Raw genomic sequence first — 23,724 nt, forward strand, 5'->3', positions numbered from 1 at the left:
AGCACTTGCCCCCAACGGTCCGCAAAGGCTACACGGGGGATCTTTGTCTTTGTGTGTGTCTGTGTGATTGTGCCGTGCACTCCACCACGACGTGCACGCGTGATGTTGATTTCATGACCGATGACGACTACGACTTGGCTCGGCGGTGGAGCGAGCCAAAGTCGCAAGTTCTGAAGGTCGCGGGTTCAACTCCTGGTTGGGCATTGGGGGGTTGACTCAGACCATCACCCCTCGCCATAGGAACGAGGAATTTCCACCGCTCGCCGCTCAGGGCTGTTACGCGGGGATAGTGAGTTACTGTATCGACCCTCATTTCTTGAGCAGGAAATCACTTTGTAACAGTGACATTTTCTTTGGTGACGATGTCGATTTTTACGATGTGAATTTTGATAACGGTAGATTCGATGACGGCAGTGATCGATACGCTGACTTCACTATAATACTTTTTTTTATTTGTCTCCGGTGACTCTAAATCTTTTCTAATCGCTCAAATAAAAATCTGTAAAAGTAAAAAAAAAGATTTTCACGAACTAAGCTTAAGAATGTATAGCTTTCGTGACTGCAGGGATTCATATTCTTGGCTCTTTCGGTAAAGTCGCGTAGTAGGGGAAATAATAAAATCATAAAAATTTAACAATAAATTATCTTTTTCAAATTTTCAAATTGTCTAGCTGTGGTTTTCACACCTGATGATGATTGTTTGTGTTGCAATCGAAACGTCGTGATAATTTTATTGTTAAATTTGTATTATGTTATTATTTCCCTTCTACGTGACTTTACCGAAAGAACCAAGATATGAGCTTAAGAAGATGAACTTGGGGAGTACAATCAGGTGGGGACCACGCGGTGGCGAGACGTTAACTCCATCGCCAGGTGTGCAGGAGGTCGTGGGTTCGATCTCGACCCTGACGTCTGCTGCTGTATATTTGGACTTTGCGTGTCTCTCTTCTCGTGGTCCGCGTGGATTTTTCTCCGGATCCTCCGGTTTTGCCCTCCACATTTAGAGTATTTTTGCTGCTATACATTTCCACGCGATGTTAAGCCACTCGTTGAAGCTGTCATGTGTGGCCAGGTCGCTTTTGAAACAGAACTGTACCGCTTCGTAGGCCTTACCTGCTAAAATAAAATAAATACAAAATTGTTTGTGGTTCATTTGTGTTTAAGGCCCTCCCGTGAGGACCCCTCGCGTCCACAAGGGGGCGCCGAGTGCTCACCTGGCCGGGCGGGGTGGGTGAGTGGGTGAGGTAGGTGAGTGGGTGAGGTAGGTGAGTGGGTGAGCGGGTGAGGTAGGTGAGTGGGTGAGGTAGGTGAGTGGGTGAGGTAGGTGAGTGGGTGAGGTAGGTGAGTGGGGTGAGTGGGTGAGGTAGGTGAGTGGAGTGGGTGAGTGGTTCAGGTAGGTGGGTGGGTGAGTGGTTCAGGTAGGTGAGCGGGTGAGTGGGTGAGGTAGGTGAGTGGGTGAGGTAGGTGAGTGGGTGAGTGGGTGAGGTAGGTGAGTGGGTGAGGTAGGTGAGTGGGTGAGTGGTTGAGGTGGGTGAGTGGTTGAGGTGGGTGAGGTGGGTGAGCGGGTGAGTGGTTGAGGTGGGTGAGTGGGTGAGGTAGGTGGGTGGGTGAGGTAGGTGAGTGGGTGAGGTAGGTGAGTGGGTGAGGTAGGTGAGTGGGTGAGGTAGGGTGAGTGGGTGAGGTAGGTGAGTGGGTGAGTGGGTGAGGTAGGTGAGTGGGAGTGGGTGAGTGGTTCAGGTAGGTGGGTGGGTGAGTGGTTCAGGTAGGTGAGCGGGTGAGTGGGTGAGGTAGGTGAGTGGAGTGGGTGAGTGGTTCAGGTAGGTGGGTGGGTGAGTGGTTGAGGTGGATGAGTGGGTGATGTAGGTGGGTGGGTGAGCGGGGTGAGTGGTTGAGGTGGGTGAGTGGTTGAGGTAGGTGAGTGGGTGAGTGGTTGAGGTAGGTGGGTGGAGTGGGTGAGTGGTTGAGGTGGGGTGAGTGGTTGAGGTAGGTGAGTGGGTGAGTGGTTGAGGTAGGTGAGTGGGTGAGTGGTTGAGGTAGGTGAGTGGGTGAGTGGTTCAGGTAGGTGAGTGGAGCGGGTGAGTGGGTGAGCGGGTGAGTGGTTCAGGTAGGTGAGTGGAGCGGGTGAGTGCGATAGGTGAGTGGGTGAGTAAGTTGAGTTGAGGTGAGTGGGTGGGTAGTTCAGTGAGTGGGTGAGTGTGTCAAGAGTGGGTGGATGTTGTGTTGAGTGAATGGAGGAGTGGGGTGAGTGGGTGAGTTCGAGAGTGCGTAGATGGATCGGTTCGTCAGTGAATGAGCGAGTGGGTGGATTGGTTGGTGAGATGATGAGTGGGTGGGTGAGCGAGGAGGATGGGTGAGTGGAAGAGTGAGTGGGGTTAGTGGATTGGTTTGTGCGTGGGTGAGTTAACGGGTGAGTGGGTTTGTGGATTGATTGGTGAGTAAATGGGGGGGGGGGGGGATTGGATGGAGAGTGGGTGGGAGTATTATTGGGTGGGTGGGTGATTTGAAGAGGAGGTGAGTAGGTGAGTGGGTAGGTGAGGAGGGTGAGCTGTATATAGAGATGGGAAGATGATGGATTGGGGTGAGTCTGCAGCACACTGCTGCTGTTTGTGAGTGGGTGGGTAGCTGAGTGAGGTAAGTGAGTGGGTGGGTGGGTGGGTAGTTGAGTGAGGTAGGTGATTGGCTGAGTGAGGTGGGTGAGAGTGGTGAAGTTGAGTGAGGTGGGTGTGTGTGGGTGGGTGGCTGAGTGAGGTGGGTGGGTAGCTGAGTGAGGTGGGTGAGAGTAGTTAAGTTGAGAGGTAGGTGAGTGGGTGGGTGGGTAGCTGAGTGAGGTGGGTGGCTGAGTGAGGTAGGTGAGTGGGTGGGTGGGTAGCTGAGTGAGGTGGGTGAGTGTGTGGGTGGCTGAGTGAGGTAGGTGAGTGTGTGGGTGGCTGAGTGAGGTAGGTGAGGTGAGTGGGTAGCTGAGTGAGGTGGGTGAGTGGTTGGCTGAGTGAGGTAGGTGAGTGAGGGTAGGTGGGTGGCTGAGTGAGGTAGGTGAGTGAGGTAGGTGGGTGGCTGAGTGAGGTAGGTGAGTGGGGTAGGTAGACGGGGAAGACAGCTGTGGGTGAGGTGGGAGGAGGAGGAGGAGGAGCGGACCCGTGGTTGCTCACTCCGCGTGTTTAAAAGAGGAGGCGGGTCCGCTGCAACTCAGAGCCCGGTGATGTTGGCAGTGACGTTTGCTGCGTTTGGAGGCTACATCTACAAGATCACAAGCGCACACCTCCGTGCTTGATTTACTAATTCAACAACGACTCCAATTGACTCGGAGGGTACCCAGTCGTCAAACACCGCCCCCCCTCCCCCACACCGCGCGGGGGAGAGCGAAGGAGGAAGACCCGGAGTGGATCTATCACGGCCAAGGAACCCGAGGCAAACAGGACCCCGACGGAGGTGAATGGCGCGCTGAGCAGGTGGACGAGGGGTTGCAGGAGGCGAAACGAGAAGCTGACGAGGTGGACCAGAGTCGTCGTCGTCCCTCGCCCTGGATGAGGTGTGGACAATGATGGCAAGAGGAGGTCCCCTGCTGCTGCTGCTGTTGGCCACGCTGGTGGGGCCAGCGGTCTGTGAGGCCGCGCGGGGAGATGGAGCCGCGGGTGGAGGAGGTGGACGAGGTGGAAGGGGTGACGGAGGAGGTGGAAGAGGAGACGGAGGAGGTGGAAGAGGGGGGAGGACGAGACGCGGGCGGGCGGCGGCGGCGCGATGAGTCGCGACCTCGCAGCGTTACAGCAGAGGACGGAGATGGGGAACGGCACGGGGAGCGCCGAGGTGAGAGTGTGGGGGGAGAGTAGAGAGAGAGTGGGGAGAGTAGAGAGAGTGTGGGGAGAGTAGAGAGAGAGTGGGGAGAGTAGAGAGAGAGTGGGGAGAGTAGAGAGAGAGTGGGGAGAGTAGAGAGAGAGTGGGGAGAGTAGAGAGAGTGTGGGAGAGTAAGAGAGTGTGGGGAGAGTAGAGAGAGTGTGGGGAGGTAGAGAGAGAGAGTGGGGAGAGTAGAGAGAGTGTGGGGAGAGTAGAGAGAGTGTGGGGAGTAGAGAGAGAGTGGGGGGAGTAGAGAGAGAGTGGGGAGAGTAGAGAGAGTGTGGGAGAGTAGAGAGAGAGTGGGGAGAGTAGAGAGAGAGTGGGGAGAGTAGAGAGAGTGTGGGGAGAGTAGAGAGAGAGTGGGGAGAGTAGAGAGGAGTGAGGTGGGAGAGTAGAGAGAGTGTGGGGAGAGTAGAGAGAGAGTGGGGAGAGTAGAGAGAGAGTGGGGGAGTAGAGAGAGAGAGTGGGAGAGTGGAGAGAGAGTGGGGGAGAGTGGGGTGAGAGTAGAGAGAGAGTGGGGAGAGTAGAGAGAGAGTGGGGAGAGTAGAGAGAGAGTGGGAGAGTAGAGAGAGAGAGTGTGGGGGAGAGTAGAGAGAGTGGGGGAGAGTAGAGAGAGTGGGGAGTGGATTGAGCTGCAATATGGGAAGGTGAAGTTCTGGGACTTCATGAGAAATCTCCTGCAGCATGAACGATGCTGATCCCCCCTCTCACTACACCACACTCACCACACCACACTCACTACGCCACACTCACCACACACACTCACCACACTCGCCACACTCACCACACCACACTCACCACGCCACATTCACCACGCCACACTCACTACGCCACACTCACCACACTCCGCCACACTCAACACTCCACACTCGCCACTCCACACACACACACACGTACACACACACCACTCACCACACACACATACCACACACAACACATCCACACACCACACCCACACACCACACACACACACCACACACACCACACACACGCACACACCACACACGCACACTCCCCCACCCGCACACCACACACTTTCCACCCACACCACACACGCACACTCCCCACCCGCACACCACACACTTTCCACCCACACCACACACACACCCACACCACACTCCCCACCCGCACACCACACACTCCCCACCCCCACCACACACACACCACACACCCACACCACACTCCCCACCCACCCACCACACACTCCCCACCCACACCACACACATACTACACACACCCACACCACACTCCCCACCCGCACACTCACCACACACCCCACACCACACTCACCACACACACACCACACACTCCCCACCCACACCACACACATACCACACACCCACACCACACTCACCACCCGCACACCACACACTCCCCACCCACACCACACACTCACCACACACCCACACCACACTCACCACCCGCACACCACACACTCCCCCCACCCACACCACACACGCACACACTCGCCCCCCGTGTTGCCCGTAGAAGGGTGGACCCGCGAGGGAGCTGGGTGAACTTCATCGCTCACTCGGAGCAGCACGTCAAGCAGCAGCAGCAGCTGGTGGGGCGGCGCAGGGGCAAGACGCAGGTGATGGTGGTTGCGACGGTGGCGGTGGTTGCGACGGTGGTGGTGGCGGTGGCGGTGGTGGTGGCGGTGGTGGCGACGGTGGTGGTGGTGGTGGTGGCGGCGGTGGTGGTGGCGGTGGCGGCGGTGGATGGAGGCGGTGGTGGTGGGCGGTGGTGGTGGCGGTGGAGATGGTGGTGGGCGGTGGCGGGTGGTGGTGGTGGCGGCGGTGGTTGTGGCGGGTGGCGGCGGTGGATGGAGGCGGGTGGTGGTGGCGGTGGTGGTGGCGGTGGAGATGGCGGGTGGCGGCGGTGGTGGTGGCGGTGGTGGTGGTGAAGAAGATGTTGGTGGTGGTGAAGATAGTGGAGATGGTGTAGAGATGGTGGTGGAGATGGTGGTGGTGGTGTAGATGGTGGTGGAGATGTTGGAGATGGTGGTGGTGGCGATAGTAGTGTTGTAGATGGTGGTGGCGGTGGTGGTGGAGATGGTAGTGACACAATAGGGGGCATAGGTGGTGCATCGGCCAGTCATCTCAGTCATCTCAGTCAGTCGACCCGTGGCACCTAGGGCTGGCTCGTGACCTCCTGCCGGCGGGCGTTCGACACTTCACGTGGCCTCAACGTGCACGTAGCCTGGCACGAGCGCCGTGGTGATGTCCACTGCCACTTAGTGGCGAATTGCGGTTGTTGTTGGTGGTGGTGGTGGTTGTGTAGTTGGTGGTGGAGTGTGTACTGCAGCGTTCTTCATTGCACGGCCCACAGGCCACTAGCGGCCCCTGGTGGCCTTTAGTGCGGCCCCGTCATCATCGTGCTGCTGTTACAAACCCCCAATGGTTGCAAATGGCGCGGCGGCCCCTCGCCACCCTGATGATGTCTTATCGGCGAAAGTGGCCACCCCGTCTGAAAATTAGCGAAGGACACTGGACTAGTGCAACGGTTACCTCGCTGCGCTACAATTCCCCGCTCATAGCCAACACCACTTACACCAGTGACTATTGTCTGAATGGGTTCTAGGCCTCCTCTAGGTCGACTCAGCCTCAAATGAGTACCTGGTGCGGTGTGTAAACATCGCTACTAGGGAGACAAAGGCGGTCAGGTGAGGTTTCATAGGGCTCTCGCTAACAGCACTTGCCCCAACCGTCTGTTAAGGCTATACGGGGGATCTTTGTCTTTGATGGCAGTGGTGATGGCAATAATGATCGTGATGGTGGTGATGGTGATGGTAACGATGATGGCGGTGGTGATGGCAATAATGATAATGATAGTGATGATGGTATAATACATGTTGACGGCATCTCAAGACGCTGTGCACATGAACAGAAAACGTTAATTTTCTAGACAGAAGTGCCAGGCCGAGGCGGGCGAGGAAGGTCTCGAGGGAGAACTCGAATTGTAGCAGGGAGCCGACAGCACGGATGTCTGAAGGAAAGAGATTTCGGGCCCTGGGGGGCAGCAGAGGAGAAGAAGCGACATCCCATTGGGCCAATGTTGAGTGGGGACAGAAACTCTTGGTTGGGGCAGTTGATATTATGTGGAGTGAGATGAGAGGGGAGAGGTAGGAGAGTGCGTGGAGGGTGAGTAGAGTGAGATGAGTGGGGAGAGGCAGGAGAGTGCGTGGAGGGGAGTAGAGTGAGATGAGAGGGGAGATGCAGGAGAGTGCGTGGAGGGGAGTAGAGTGGGATGAGAGGGGAGAGGCAGGAGAGTGCGTGGAGGGGAGTAGAATGAGATGAGTGGGGAGAGGTAGGAGAGTGTGTGGAGGGGAGTAGAGTGAGATGAGAGGGGAGAGGTAGGAGAGTGCGTGGTGGGGAGTAGAGTGAGATGAGTGGGGAGAGGTAGGAGAGTGCGTGGAGGGGAGTAGAGTGAGATGAGTGGGGAGAGGCAGGAGAGTGCGTGGAGGGGAGTAGAGTGAGATGAGAGGGGAGAGGCAGGAGAGTGCGTGGAGGGGAGTAGAGTGGGATGAGAGGGGAGAGGCAGGAGAGTGCGTGGAGGGGAGTAGAATGAGATGAGTGGGGAGAGGTAGGAGAGTGTGTGGAGGGGAGTAGAGTGAGATGAGAGGGGAGAGGTAGGAGAGTGCGTGGTGGGGAGTAGAGTGAGATGAGTGGGGAGAGGCAGGAGAGTGCGTGGAGGGGAGTAGAGTGAGATGAGAGGGAAGAGGTAGGAGAGTGCGTGGAGGGGAGTAGAATGAGATGAGAGGGAGAGAGGTAGGAGAGTGCGTGGAGGGAAGTGGAGTGAGATGAGTGGGGAGAGGTAGGAGAGTGCGTGGAGGGGAGTAGAGTGAGATGAGAGGTCGGAGAGTGCGTGGAGGGGAGTAGAGTGAGATGAGAGGGGAGAGGCAGGAGAGTGCGTGGAGGGGAGTAGAATGAGATGAGAGGGGAGAGGCAGGAGAGTGCGTGGAGGGGAGTAGAGTGAGATGAGAGGGGAGAGATAGGAGAGTGCGTGGAGGGGAGTAGAGTGAGATGAGAGGGGAGAGGTAGGAGAGTGCGTGGAGGGGAGTAGAGTGAGATGAGAGGGGAGAGGTAGGAGAGTGTGTGGAGGGGAGTAGAGTGAGATGAGAGGGGAGAGGCAGGAGAGTGCATGGAGGGGAGTGGAGTGAGATGAGAGGGGAGAGGTAGGAGAGTGCGTGGAGGGGAGTAGAGTGAGATGAGAGGGGATAGTCCAGGGAGGGATTGGAGTAGTTTTATGATGTGGTAATGTCAGTGACAATGGTGTTGCTACAAGGAGACTGGTCCCTGTCATAGTAATGTGGAATGTCCACCACTGGTTCTGGGCTGCCAACTGCACAGCCTCACGTTCATTTGAGCAGGGTCAACATTTGACCTTCGACCTTTAAAAAGTACTCGATGATGATGATGGTTCTGATGAAGGTGATGTCTGATGATGGTTGTGATGAAGATGGCCACATTTGATGATGGCGGTATTATTTAGTGATAATATAATAGATGATGATGACGATGGTCATGGCGATGTCTGATAATGACAGTGATGATGATAGTGGTGATGATAGTGACGGTGAAGACGATTAGATCTAAAATTATGTATTGATCCCTCTGCTTCCTCCAGGCGGGTCCCCGTGGACCCCCAGGCCCCAGTGGCCCTCCTGGTCCCCCGGGTCCCCCTGGGCTCCCGGGGCCCTCGATCACCCAGGAAGCTTTGCTCAAGGAGTTTGGTGGACTGATCAGAGGTGAGTGGACGCGAGGTCTCCGCGAAGTCTTTGCTCGCGACGCAATCGCTTCTCCCCAGCGCCCGGCCTCTCGGCAGCGGAGGCCCTGGGCAGCCTTCGTCTCCGGCCTCCACTCTTCATTTGGCGAGATGTTAACTACCTCGCCTGGTATGCAGGAGGTTGTGGGCTCGATCCCGACCCTGATGCCTTTATATTTGGAGTTTGCGTGTCTCTCTCCCCGTGGTCCCATAGATTTTTCTTCAGGTTCTCCGGTTTTTCCCTCCACATCTAGAATCAACATCACGCTTTTAATTGGCTGCTATAAAGTTCTACGTGATGATAAGCCACTTCGTTGAGCTATCATTTGTGACCAGGTTGCTTCTGAAAAAGAGCTATATAGCTCAGTGGGCTTTACCTAGTAAAATACAACAAAAATAGTTTCGTTTAGTAAAAAATCGAAAATATGTTTTGTTTATTTCCACCAGCGCCCACCCTTCCTTCAGCTCCTCGAGCGACCGAATCCTCGGGCTTCCATCTCTCCCTCACCGCTTCCGTTCTTCTCCCATCGCGTCCTTGATCGTCAACCCAATCGCTCGCGGGTCGCGTCCAACCCAGCTCTGCCCTCGCTCTCTCTCCTTCCGATCAATTCCGTTCATCGCTCTTCATCGTTCTCGATGTCTCCGTTGGTCTCCTTCTGGGCCAGCTCACTCTCGGCACCCCTCCTCCACATCCCCATCACGAATTTCAAACTGAAAATTATTCAAAACGATAAGCTAATTTCTGTTTTATTGATTAGTTTTTCATTTCCTCGAATATTTTTCCAGGAGTTTAAATATTACCGCAACGAGCATGAAATCGGACGTTGCGATTATCGCGGTTCTTGCACCGCACGATAAATCGCTACGACATCCGCAGACTACGCACGACCCTGCAACCTCCCCGCGACTCGCGACCTCCCGTGTGACCTTCCCGTGACTTCTCTGCAAACTTCCTGTGCCCTTTGACCCTGCCCGTGTCCCTTGATCTCCTTTGTATGACCCTTCCGTGAGCTTTCTGTGACATACTCTTTGGTTCTTTTGGTAAAGTCACGTAGGTAAAGAAAAAAAATTACGACGTTTCGATTGCAACACAAGCAATCATCATCAGGTGTGACAACCACAGCAATAAATTTTACTGAAGTGGGAGAGAAGCCGGAGTCAAGGGGTTTATACTGGGCAGGGGGGGGAGTGGGCGGGGCTGTAGGTGCGCGGGGGGGGGGGGGCTAGAGCGACGCATCTACAACGATTGCCGCCAAAACGGATGAAAGCACTCACAACAAAATAGCCACACTGCTGAACGCTGAGGATGTAATTAACTCGGTAAAATAATTCTAGATTTGAAGCTTTCGTGACTGCAAGGAATCATCTTCTTAGGTTTTTTCGGTAAAGTCACGTAGGTAAAACATCAAAATGAATGTGATTTTTGATTTTATTTTATTTTATTTTCATTCATTTTTATGTTTTACCTACGTGACTTTACCGAAAAAACCTAAGAAGATGACTCGGTAAAATAGACTAGTATCCGGTAAATAAGATGGAACAACTATGAACTGTTAAATTTTACTTGGTTAATAACATCTTTCCAATGATTGCTCAATTTGTATCCATCCTTTCGGTTGAAGTTGTGTCTATGTTTATATATCTGGATGGCTTCATGAACAAATCTTTGATGGTAGCCAGACGGCTTGCAGGGCACTTTGGTCTCGGAGAAAACAATATCATGAGAGCCCACAGCCGTTATCGCAGTGACACCCCTTAGACCCTCCTTTGACCTCCCTGTTACCCCTTTGCGACCCCCGTGACCCCTAGACGCGGCGCGACGGCGAGCGTCGCTCCTCCTCCGCGAGAGCTGCCCCGAGTGCCAGCCCCTCCCCTCGCTGGGACCCCCCGCACAGAGGGGGGCCCGACCTCCTCCCCCTCCTCGGAGAGGCGAGGGCCCCCCTCCCGCGTGCCAGGGGGCCCGGCGCCCCTCCGTCGTCGCCCCCCCCCGCCGCTGCTGCTGCAGGAGGCGTTTCACTGCAAGCTGAGCGCGGCGCTGAGCGTGAGGAAGAGGTCGGCCAAGCAGCTGCACGGGTTCCACACGGTGAGGGAGAGACCGCCCCGTCGCTCCTCCACCTCATCACTCCACCTCGTCGCTCTGTCTCGTCGCTCCTCCTTGTTACACCACCTCATCCCTCCTCCACCTCATCCCTCCTCCACATTACTCAACCTGGTCGCTTGACCTCGTCGCTCCCCATGTCTCTCGTACTTGGTTAACGTCGAAAAGATTCCCTGATCAAATGACTCCCAAAGAGCATCGAGGCGGCCACCTCTCACCCTCGGAGACCTACACACACCTCTCACCCTCGGTGACCTACACACACCTCTCACCCTCGGAGACCTGCACACACCTCTCACCCTCGGAGACCTACACACACCTCTCACCCTCGGAGACCTGCACACACCTCTCACCCTCGGAGACCTACACACACCTCTCACCCTCGGAGACCTACACACACCCTCTCACCCTCGGAGACCTACACACACCTCTCACCCTCGGAGACCTACACACACCCTCTCACCCTCGGTGACCTACACACACCTCTCACCCTCGGAGACCTACACACACCTCTCACCCTCGGAGACCTACACACACCTCTCACCCTCGGAGACCTACACACACCTCTCATCCTCGGTGACCTACACACACCCTCTCACCCTCGGTGACCTGCACACACCTCTCACCCTCGGTGACCTACACACACCTCACCCTCGGTGACCTACACACACCTCACCCTCGGTGACCTACACACACCTCTCACCCTCGGAGACCTACACACACCCTCTCACCCTCGGTGACCTACACACACCCTCTCACCCTCGGAGACCTACACACACCTCTCACCCTCGGAGACCTACACACACCCTCTCACCCTCGGTGACCTACACACACCTCTCACCCTCGGAGACCTACACACACCTCTCACCCTCGGAGACCTACACACACCCTCTCACCCTCGGAGACCTGCACACACCTCTCACCCTCGGAGACCTACACACACCTCTCACCCTCGGAGACCTACACACACCCTCTCACCCTCGGGGACCTACACACACCTCTCACCCTCGGAGACCTACACACACCTCTCACCCTCGGAGACCTACACACACCTCTCATCCTCGGTGACCTACACACACCCTCTCACCCTCGGTGACCTACACACACCTCACCCTCGGTGACCTACACACACCTCTCACCCTCGGAGACCTACACACACCCTCTCACCCTCGGAGACCTACACACACCTCTCATCCTCGGTGACCTACACACACCCTCTCACCCTCGGTGACCTACACACACCTCTCACCCTCGGAGACCTGCACACACCTCTCACCCTCGGAGACCTACACACACCTCTCACCCTCGGAGACCTGCACACACCCTCTCACCCTCGGTGACCTACACACACCTCTCACCCTCGGAGACCTACACACACCTCTCACCCTCGGAGACCTACACACACCCTCTCACCCTCGGAGACCTGCACACACCTCTCACCCTCGGAGACCTACACACACCTCTCACCCTCGGAGACCTACACACACCCTCTCACCCTCGGAGACCTGCACACACCTCTCACCCTCGGAGACCTACACACACCTCTCACCCTCGGAGACCTACACACACCCTCTCACCCTCGGAGACCTGCACACACCTCTCACCCTCGGAGACCTGCACACACCTCTCACCCTCGGAGACCTACACACACCCTCTCACCCTCGGGGACCTAAACACACCTCTCACCCTCGGAGACCTACACACACCCTCTCACCCTCGGAGACCTACACACACCTCTCATCCTCGGTGACCTACACACACCCTCTCACCCTCGGTGACCTACACACACCTCACCCTCGGTGACCTACACACACCTCACCCTCGGTGACCTACACACACCTCACCCTCGGTGACCTACACACACCTCACCCTCGGTGACCTACACACACCTCTCACCCTCGGAGACCTACACACACCCTCTCACCCTCGGTGACCTACACACACCCTCTCACCCTCGGAGACCTACACACACCTCTCACCCTCGGAGACCTACACACACCCTCTCACCCTCGGTGACCTACACACACCTCTCACCCTCGGAGACCTACACACACCTCTCACCCTCGGAGACCTACACACACCCTCTCACCCTCGGAGACCTGCACACACCTCTCACCCTCGGAGACCTACACACACCTCTCACCCTCGGAGACCTACACACACCCTCTCACCCTCGGGGACCTACACACACCTCTCACCCTCGGAGACCTACACACACCCTCTCACCCTCGGAGACCTACACACACCTCTCATCCTCGGTGACCTACACACACCCTCTCACCCTCGGTGACCTACACACACCTCACCCTCGGTGACCTACACACACCTCACCCTCGGTGACCTACACACACCTCTCACCCTCGGAGACCTACACACACCCTCTCACCCTCGGTGACCTACACACACCTCTCACCCTCGGAGACCTACACACACCTCTCATCCTCGGTGACCTACACACACCCTCTCACCCTCGGTGACCTACACACACCTCACCCTCGGTGACCTACACACACCTCTCACCCTCGGAGACCTACACACACCCTCTCACCCTCGGAGACCTACACACACCTCTCATCCTCGGTGACCTACACACACCCTCTCACCCTCGGTGACCTACACACACCTCTCACCCTCGGAGACCTGCACACACCTCTCACCCTCGGAGACCTACACACACCTCTCACCCTCGGAGACCTGCACACACCCTCTCACCCTCGGTGACCTACACACACCTCTCACCCTCGGAGACCTACACACACCTCTCACCCTCGGAGACCTACACACACCTCTCACCCTCGGAGACCTACACACACCCTCTCACCCTCGGAGACCTGCACACACCTCTCACCCTCGGAGACCTACACACACCCTCTCACCCTCGGGGACCTACACACACCTCTCACCCTCGGAGACCTACACACACCCTCTCACCCTCGGAGACCTACACACACCTCTCATCCTCGGTGACCTACACACACCCTCTCACCCTCGGTGACCTACACACACCTCACCCTCGGTGACCTACACACACCTCACCCTCGGTGACCTACACACACCTCACCCTCGGTGACCTACACACACCTCACCCTCGGTGACCTACACACACCTCACCCTCGGTGACCTACACACACCTCTCACCCTCGGAGACCTACACACACCCTCTCACCCTCGGTGACCTACACACACCCTCTCACCCTCGGAGACCTACACACACCTCTCACCCTCGGAGACCTACACACACCCTCTCACCCTCGGTGACCTACACACACCTCTCACCCTCGGAGACCTACACACACCTCTCACCCTCGGAGACCTACACACACCCTCTCACCCTCGGAGACCTGCACACACCTCTCACCCTCGGAGACCTACACACACCTCTCACCCTCGGAGACCTACACACACCCTCTCACCCTCGGAGACCTACACACACCCTCTCACCCTCGGGGACCTACACACACCTCTCACCCTCGGAGACCTACACACACCCTCTCACCCTCGGAGACCTACACACACCTCTCATCCTCGGTGACCTACACACACCCTCTCACCCTCGGTGACCTACACACACCCTCTCACCCTCGGAGACCTACACACACCTCTCACCCTCGGAGACCTACACACACCCTCTCACCCTCGGAGACCTGCACACACCTCTCACCCTCGGAGACCTACACACACCTCTCACCCTCGGAGACCTACACACACCCTCTCACCCTCGGAGACCTACACACACCCTCTCACCCTCGGGGACCTACACACACCTCTCACCCTCGGAGACCTACACACACCCTCTCACCCTCGGAGACCTACACACACCTCTCATCCTCGGTGACCTACACACACCCTCTCACCCTCGGTGACCTACACACACCTCACCCTCGGTGACCTACACACACCTCACCCTCGGTGACCTACACACACCTCTCACCCTCGGAGACCTACACACACCCTCTCACCCTCGGAGACCTACACACACCTCTCATCCTCGGTGACCTACACACACCCTCTCACCCTCGGTGACCTACACACACCTCACCCTCGGTGACCTACACACACCTCACCCTCGGTGACCTACACACACCCTCTCACCCTCGGTGACCTACACACACCTCTCACCCTCGGTGACCTACACACACCCTCTCACCCTCGGTGACCTACACACACCTCACCCTCGGTGACCTACACACACCTCTCACCCTCGGAGACCTACACACACCCTCTCACCCTCGGTGACCTACACACACCTCTCACCCTCGGTGACCTACACACACCTCTCACCCTCGGAGACCTACACACACCTCTCACCCTCGGAGACCTACACACACCTCTCACCCTCGGTGACCTACACACACCTCTCACCCTCGGTGACCTACACACACCTCTCACCCTCGGTGACCTACACACACCTCACCCTCGGTGACCTACACACACCCTCTCACCCTTGGTGACCTACACACACCTCACCCTCGGAGACCTACACACACCCTCTCACCCTTGGTGACCTACACACACCCTCTCACCCTCGGAGACCTACACACACCTCTCACCCTCGGTGACCTACACACACCTCTCACCCTCGGTGACCTACACACACCTCACCCTCGGTGACCTACACACACCCTCTCACCCTCGGAGACCTACACACACCTCTCACCCTCGGAGGCCTACACACACCTCTCACTCTCGGTGACCTGCACACACCCTCTACTCGGTGACCTACACACACCCTCTCACCCTCGGTGACCTACACACACCCTCTCACCCTCGGTGACCTGCACACACCCTCTCACCCTCGGTGACCTGCACACACCCTCTACTCGGTGACCTACACACACCCTCTCACCCTCGGTGCGCCGAGACAGGTCCTGGAGAGGATTCATCCACGTCTATGTCCGCCGCGTGTCGTTTGTGTGTCTGTGCGTGCAGCCCGTAAGCCAGGGTGCGTTTGTGCGAGGGAGCGGCATGGATCTGACGAGGGGACGATTCACGGCTCCCGTCGCCGGCATCTACCAGTTAGCGGCTCACGTGCACCTCGGTAACGAGCCGCCATCTCTACCACTCAACCCCCCCACCCCCTCCACACAACCCCCCCCACCCCCTCCACACAGCCCCCCCACCCCCTCTACTCAGCCCCCCCACCCCCTCCACACAGCCCCCCCCCCACCCCCTATACACAGCCCCCCCACCCCCTCCACACAGCCCCCCCCCACTCTCTCCACTCACCCCCCCCCACCCCCTCCACACAACCCCCCCCCACCCCCTCCACACAGCCCCCCCACCCCCTCTACTCAGCCCCCCCAACCCCCGCCACACAGCCCCCCCCCCACCCCCTATACACAGCCCCCCCCACCCCCTCCACACAGCCCCCCCCCCACCCCCTATACACAGCCCCCCACCCCCTCCACACAGCCCCCCCCCCCACCCCCTATACACAGCCCCCCACCCCCTCCACACAGCCCCCCCCCCCCACCCCCTCTACTCAGACCCCCCCACCCCCTCCACACAACCCCCACCCTCTTCACACAGCCCCCCCCACCCCCTCCAATCAACCCCCCCACCCCCTCCACACAGCCCCCCCCCACCCCCTCCACACAGACCCACCCCAACCGTCACATACGCACGTGACCCGCACCCTATCACTGAACAATAAGAACTAATTAATTTCTTTATTTTATATTGCCTCATCGTTCATGTAAATTTGCGCCTCGAATCGCTTGTAATTATTTTGTTTTAATTCGGATGAAATTTCGCTTCTTGTCCCAGTTTTCACGTTTCTTTTTCAACGGATGAAGGTGAAAAAATCGGGAGCACATCCCCTACTCTACACACACACCTGCCCCCCTGCACCCTCATACCTCACCCACCTCACTCACCTGCTCCCCCTTCCCCCCTCCCCACAGAGCGGACGGAGGGGAAGAATAAGGGTCGGAGTTCACGGGGTCGTGAGGTCGCGCGTGTCCTCGTCTGCGTTGACGCCCTCTGCCCCCAGCACAGGTGAGGGAAATGACCCCTGACCTGTATACACGACCCCACAAAGTTCACGGGAGTCTAAGCAAGGGGAATGCGGTTATAACGAGGTCACTGGGGTCAACCTGGAGATGTTGAAACGACGTGGAACCAAAATGCGACCAGGCAAAAGAGACGGACACTTTTTTTCAGGATTGTTGAACTTCTTTCGCACTGTACGTAGCCAACCGTGCTAATCGCAGGTGGCAGAACCCGATGGGTGAGCAAACGAAGCTCCTTATTCCCGAGGTTATTGACGCGAGTGCAGAGCAGAATTGGACGAAGGATGCTCTTGTACACCCCACTTATGCCTCGGCAAGGTAAGGTAATTTACCCTTTTTACCGGGTAAAAGGGTAAAGGTGTCGACATGCCAAGGCGTAAGGTAAAGGGTAGGATAAAGGTAGCGCGAAGTATTACCCGGCAAATACCCTGTTTACCGCTCGCTAAGAGCTCCGTGGCGCAGTCCGTGGCCTCCATTTAAAATTGGAATCATCGAGAGTATTATATATGAATAAAGCGTTCTACCTCGCATTTACCTGTTATAAACTTTGTTCATGTGTAGTACCCCAGTAATTACCCTGTAATCGGGTAATTTGTATGGGGTAAGGGTAAAAGGTAGGGTAAAGGTAGGCTCGTTGCTTTTACCTTTTACCTTTTACCTTTAACCTTACCTTGCCGAGGCCTACACCCCACGGCGAGCACACTTTGCGATCGGGAGACGTTCCATGGGCGGAAACACCGTCGATTTGAACACGATTTTAGAGTATTTCGCCACTATACATTTCCACATAAGCCGTTTCATTGGGCTATCATTTGTGGCCAGGTCACTTCTGAAAGAGAGCTATATACAGCTCAGTGGGGCCTTACCTGGTCAAATGAAAAACATAATTTAGTTTTTATTGACGCCACTCACTTGGGAACGGTGTGAGAGGCGCAGTCCCGAAAGCCGTCTGCTTCACCGCACAGCCCTCTGAATGCCGTGTGTTGACCCACGTCCGGCTAAGTGAGACGTCGCTCACGGCCCTGCGTCCGGGAGGCTTTTCTCCGACGGACGCGTGAAAATATACCCGTGCACACGACCGTCGCGGGCCCGCAGGTCTCCAGGTCACTGTGAAGAGCCTCGTTGAATGCATCCCCTGCCGCTGACGAAGAGTTGTAGCTCCTTTCGCGACGCTTCAACAACGTGTGGGGCTTTCGTCGAAAAATGTTAAGATTCAAAATTGTTTTTTTTTGGGTCGGATCACTGTGCAAGGCAAATGCTGTTGTGTCGTGCACCCTCCTCCACCTGTCGCGCCAATTCATGAAGTTGTGAATGCGGGGTTCCTACCGCCGGTTCTGCGGGGGCTGTAAACGGCTGATGAGCACCACCGGCACCGCCGCCAGCCCGCGATGCTCCGTTTGGGCAGGAAATCGCTCGCTCTCTCTCTCTCTCTAACATCGAGTTAATCGGGTAAAACAAATAAATAAATGTACACATATTTATATACACGCATGTATATAAATAAATGCCACCCTCCCTCTCCGAGCCTTTGAAGATGAGATTTTGTAAAAACAAAACAAGTCGATAAACAAATCCGCAAGTGAACAAAAACAAACCAACCTCCCTCCTCTTCAGACAGACGCCGCCCCCCCCCCCCCCCCAAACGTATCCTGGGGGTGAGTTTGTGGGGTAGGGGGGTGAGTGAGGAGCTGATGGTGAGGGTTATGGCGGTAGTGTAGCGGTGAGCGCGCTGCGCTACAAAACCCGCCAACCAGCGCTCCATTCCCGCTCACGGCCAACACCAGTGACGATTATATCTGTGCCGGTTCTGAGCCTCCCCTAGGTCGACTCGGCCTTAAATGAGTACCTGGTGCGGTGTGGGGAGACCAAGGCGGCCGTGCGTGGTGTTGGCCACTCGCCCACCATCTCGTGTGCCTTGCTCATATTTAGAGGTGCTCACGAACAGCACTTGCCCGAACAGTCTGTTCAGGCTATTTGGGGGATATTTGTCTTTGATGGTGGTGGTGGTCGTGGTGGTGATGATACGTAGTGGTTATGGACGTGATGGTAATGGTGGAGATAGTGGTGATGGCAGTAATAATAATGATGGTGATGAGAGTAATATTGCAGGCCTCTTCGTAGGTGCTTGCTGACGGCACTTGCCCCAACCGTCTGTTAAAGGCTACACGGGCGATCTTTGTCTTTGCAGCTCCCTGGAGGGGCGTGCGGGGATGGAGGGTCGCGCTCTCTCCATGTTCGCCAGCGGCCTCCTGCAGCTCCAGGTACCTCCAGTCCCTCGGCTCCCGTACATTGTGCTGCACAGGGACAGCTGCCACTAGGGGGGAGGGGTCCCTTGCCTACACAGCAGCAGGGCATTGAAATTCTCTCGTGCCATCCAGCACCGTTGATATGGAGGCTGCTGGACTTGCCAAATATCTGGCAGGAGCAGCATCAGCCATCAAATTTCCAGATAAACTCTAAATGTTCAGATCAAGTGATTTTTTTTTTATCTCGGTCAGATTTTTTTAAAATTTGTATTATTGTGGATTAATCTGAAAATCGGACACATTCCACATATACACACACCCTGCTCTGTAATCCGTGTGTGCAATTCAGGGTTGTTAAAGTCGTTTAGCGTTACTAATAACCGCAGGAAAAACTACGGTAAGAGATGGGTGACCGGTTTGCCGCACAAATCAAAATTAGTTTAAAATCCGTGATGAATATCTGATCCGATACAAGGCCTCCCCAAGGTCGTCACAAACAAAAATTGAGTAGCTACCTGGTACAGTGTGGAAACCTCTGTCTCCGGGGAGACAGAGTCGGGCCAGGCGTGGTGTTGGCCACCACCACCACCACTCCTTCGTGCACCATTCCGACCTCAATCAGTGCATGTTAACAGCACTTGCCCCAAAAGTGTATTGAGACTATACGGGGGATCTTTGTGTCTGTGTGTGTGCAGGCTGGGCAGCAGGTGACCGTCTTGGTAGAGAACGGCTTTGGCAGCGAGATCACTGTGCGCAACGAATCCAGTTTCGGCGGCGTGCTGATGGGTGTGTGACGACGAGTCGGGCTCACCACGATCTCCGCACCACCTCCTCGCCCTCACCCCCCCCCCCCCCCCACCACCACCATCACCACGGAAGGGGGGTGGCAACGATGGCGAAAACACACGAGCAACAACTAACCAACGTTCGCTGTTAAGTGGCGGTGACGTCACCACCGTTTGTGCCAGGCTAGGTGCACTTTGAGACTCTCGCGCAAAGTGTCAAAGGCCTACCAGCCGGTCACCGGACAGGAGCCATGGGCTGACTGACTGAAACGACTGGCAGATGCACCAGCTGTGCCCCCCACTGTGCCACCTCGCCGCGTTTTATCCGCCCGGCGCTCCGCTCGTTGTTGTGAGCGTCGCTCCCCTGCCCTCCGCTGCTGTTGGAGGGCGACTGCCTCCAACTGCCCAGCAGCGTCCTTCACTAGCCTCCTCCATGGAGGCCGATCTTGACACCGCTGGTACCAGTCATTTCACAAAGAGAACAATTTCACATTTCGCCTCCGAGACGAGACACACGTCCTGTTAGCGAGTGCCTATTATGGCTGGCATGGCGCACACTGGGTGGACAGCACCATGCCTGGCCCACTTTGCTGATTTTTATGCACTGCAGCAGCTACTCGTATAAGGCTGAGTCGACCTAGGTTAGGCCCAGGACTGATTATGATATCACTTGCACCTCATTTTTAGTCAGAAGGGAGGCAAACTCCAGTCACTGGGTTCACAGTGCGGTGCGCTAACCACTGCGCCACCGCTCCATCCGTTGGTCGCACACGCAGCACTGCAACTCCTGCCATTTGCCCCGAAGTGTGACGGTGGCGTCACCACGGTGCTTGTGCCATGCTAGGTACACACACAGTTATTTGCACGTGATGATAAATCAAGTCTGCCTATTTAGAACCAACAATGTAGCAGTGCTCGTCAATTTTTGATAACCCCAAGTGGTGGAAATTCCACATTCCCATGGCGGGGACCAGTTAGCCATATAATTGCAATTGTTGACGTCCCACAAAGTGGTACTAATTGTATCGATCCTGGAGAGATGATTGCCTTAGTTGAGCCGCATGTGAAAATAGTTTGGGTTAGGGATAGAGGTAGGGTTGGTGCTAGGGGTTACTTTGAGTGTTAGGTAAGGTTAGTGCTAGGGGTTACTTGAAGTGTTAGGGATAGAGGTAGGGTTAGTGCTAGGGGCAACGAACTTTTTATTTTACCAGGTAAGGCCCACAATGAACAATATAGCTCTTTTTCAAAAGTGATCTCGCCACAAACGATAGGTCAACGAAGTTGAACCTTATAGCAGCCAAATACTCTGAACGTGTGATGTTGATTTTAAATTTGAAGGGAAGACCTGGAGGAAAATCCACGCGACCACGGGAAAGAGAGAGAGCAACACACGCCAACTCGAAATATACAGCAGGCGTCAGGGTCGAGATCGAACCCACGACCTTCTGTATACCAGGCGAGGTAATTAAAATCTCGCCACCGTGGCGTAAGGGATAATGGATGGTGGTGTGGGTGTCGTCTTTCGACCATACTTCACCACGCTGGGACACGTGCGTGGGTCGGTGAAGACGGGACGCGGGTGCCGATATCGCTCGCCACTTACGCTGGTCGTGGCCGGGAATCGAACTCGGGGTCGGCGGGTGCTCGGCACAGTGCGGCTCACCGCTGCCCTCTCTTTTGTTTTAAATGACGGTTATTATTTGTGTTAATATTATTGTTTATAATTAATATCGATGACCTTACTGCCTATTCTATTGTGTTTTTTGATGTAAATCTGTTCTTAGCGTGGGTCATGTGAACTTTGATGAATGATGCGAGTGGATGTTACACGTGATTAATTAAATTGGTATCTATACTTCCGCGTGATTGGTCAATGCGTGGTGCTGGAGTTGGGGGGGTATAGCTGCTGCTGTAGCCACACATCGCCATCACCGCCTTCCTTCTGCCAGATCCCCACAATTTGTTGCAAAGTGGGCACCTGATATCCCAAAGGACCGCTTCCAAGTCCCATCACCGACCACCTGGTTGCAGGCCGTCCCAATTGTTACACAGCACGAGGCGTGGGGCGACGTGCTGTTGTCATTGGCGAGACCGTGGCCCTTGTGGTGTACCCTCGTCGAACATGGCCCAACAGTAGTCTCACTCGACTTGTTGACGTCCAATTGCACGTGGCAATGCGGGTGCATCACTGGCACCCTCAAATCGACCCCGACGCCCTGGTCGCCCGTGCTGACACAAACCTCGTCCCGGGAAGTCCTGCGAATCCAGAAAACAGTGACCTTCCCATTCACCAGGACCTCAACGACGTCCCTCGTCATCGCTTGAAGTCACCCCAAGCCCCTTTTGGACCCATGTGCTTAACCTTAATGCGAATTAAATCCAGATGAAGCTTGGAGAGCTGAATGGAGTTCAAAAGAACTCGCAAACACCTTGTCAAAGACCCAACGCAGAATTATCCCTGGGTTTGATCTTCCATGAAGGTCATGGTCCAACATAAACCGCATCCACACAAACCATGGCAGTAGATGCGGATACCTGATGCACAAATGAAAAATTAAAAACTCGACTGGGGTCATCCAGAACAGACCGTGCAACGTATAACGATACAAAGGCCCAATCCACAAATATGAAGAAAGCATCACCAATACACTCCACTGCTCCTGGCGTGGTTAAACGATAAAAAAAATGTGTAGTTCACCAGGCAAGGCCCACTGAGCTATACAGCTCTTTTTAGAAGCGACCTGACCCACAAATTATATCTCAACGAAGTGGCTTAGGGGCCGTCCCTAAATGACGTCACGCACCTGGGGGGGGGGGTGTCAGACATTTGTGACGATGTGTGACGAGGGTGGGGGGGGGGTTGGAGAAATTGACGTCAAATCAAAATGCGCAACTTTAAATAAATAAATAAAAAACATTTGACTTTTTAATAAAAGTTTTCTCCCACAACATCAGAGTGCAGCACATTTGAGGGGGGTCAGATTTTTTGTGACGTCGTGTGACGAACGGGTGGTTGGTCAAAAATCCTCCAAAATCGCGTGACGTCATTTATGGACTGCCCCCTTATCATCGTGTGGAAATGTATAGCAGCCAAATACTCTAAACGCGTGACATTGATTCTAAATGTGGAAGGAAAAACTGGAGGCCTCGGAGAAAAAAACACGCAGCCACGGGGGGAGAGACACGCGGGCTCCAAATGCACAACAGGCGTCAGGGTCGGGATCGGGATCGGGATCGAACCCACAACCTCCTGTACACCAGGCGAGGGAGTTAACATCTCACCACTGCCGCGCCTGTTTATCTGACTTGGCCACCTGAATGCGACATTGTAGCTTGGTGCTCTGCATCTGCATCAGCACCCATAGCAGAGGAGGAGAAGAGGTGGTGGCGAGACGCGGTGTGGTGAAGAGGAGCCGTGTGGAGGTGGTCAAGGCAAGAAGCCGCGAATGGGGGACCTCAAGGACCCGGGGATTAGGGGAGACAATCTTCTTCTCTCGTACAGCTGCTGGTTAGTCAAGCACAGCCAACCGAGCAAGGAGCAGGGCAGTCGTGTAATCGCCGCGATGTCCCCTTTGTCTTTGTGGATCGCATGCCTGTCAACCCCTTACCAGTGTTCTTAGGTTTTTTCGGTAAAGTCACGTAAGTAAAACATTTAAATTAATGAAAGTAAAATAAAAAAAATCACGACGTTTCGGAGGCAACACAAGTCTCCGTCATCAGGTGGGACGTCACAGTGCCCATCTTATTACAGACCAATTCAGACCTTACTGGTCACCCCGTGCCCTTATAAATCTCAAAGTTCAACGTACAAAGTCCCATCATCACAATGGAGAAACACAGACACAAAAACATGTTTTTGCCAGTATTGAAACGGCTGTACGCCATATGAATCTGAAAACTCAATTTCCCTGTACAAAAATAAGGGATGAAACCGTATGGATTGACATGTATGGTATAGTAGTGTAGTGTATAGTGTAGTGTATAGTGTAGTG

General features: G+C 55.3%; 1 protein-coding gene across 1 annotated transcript; it reads left to right on the forward strand.

Annotated features, from left to right (window-relative positions):
• The first annotated feature begins 3,171 nt into the window (after positions 1-3,171).
• On the forward strand, positions 3,172-21,587 carry LOC144728438 (adipolin-like). Its single transcript, XM_078607883.1, is given in 11 exon segments — positions 3,172-3,716; positions 3,719-3,809; positions 5,317-5,419; positions 8,455-8,575; positions 10,402-10,475; positions 10,477-10,572; positions 10,574-10,675; positions 15,620-15,728; positions 16,594-16,687; positions 18,890-18,962; positions 19,643-21,587. Coding segments are annotated over 11 exon segments (1,143 nt in total). The 5' UTR covers positions 3,172-3,535; the 3' UTR covers positions 19,742-21,587.
• The last annotated feature ends 2,137 nt before the right edge of the window (positions 21,588-23,724 follow it).

The sequence above is a fragment of the Lampetra planeri genome, chromosome 28 (genome assembly GCF_965212315.1).
Source record: "Lampetra planeri chromosome 28, kcLamPlan1.2.h2, whole genome shotgun sequence".
Lineage (NCBI taxonomy): Eukaryota > Metazoa > Chordata > Hyperoartia > Petromyzontiformes > Petromyzontidae > Lampetra > Lampetra planeri.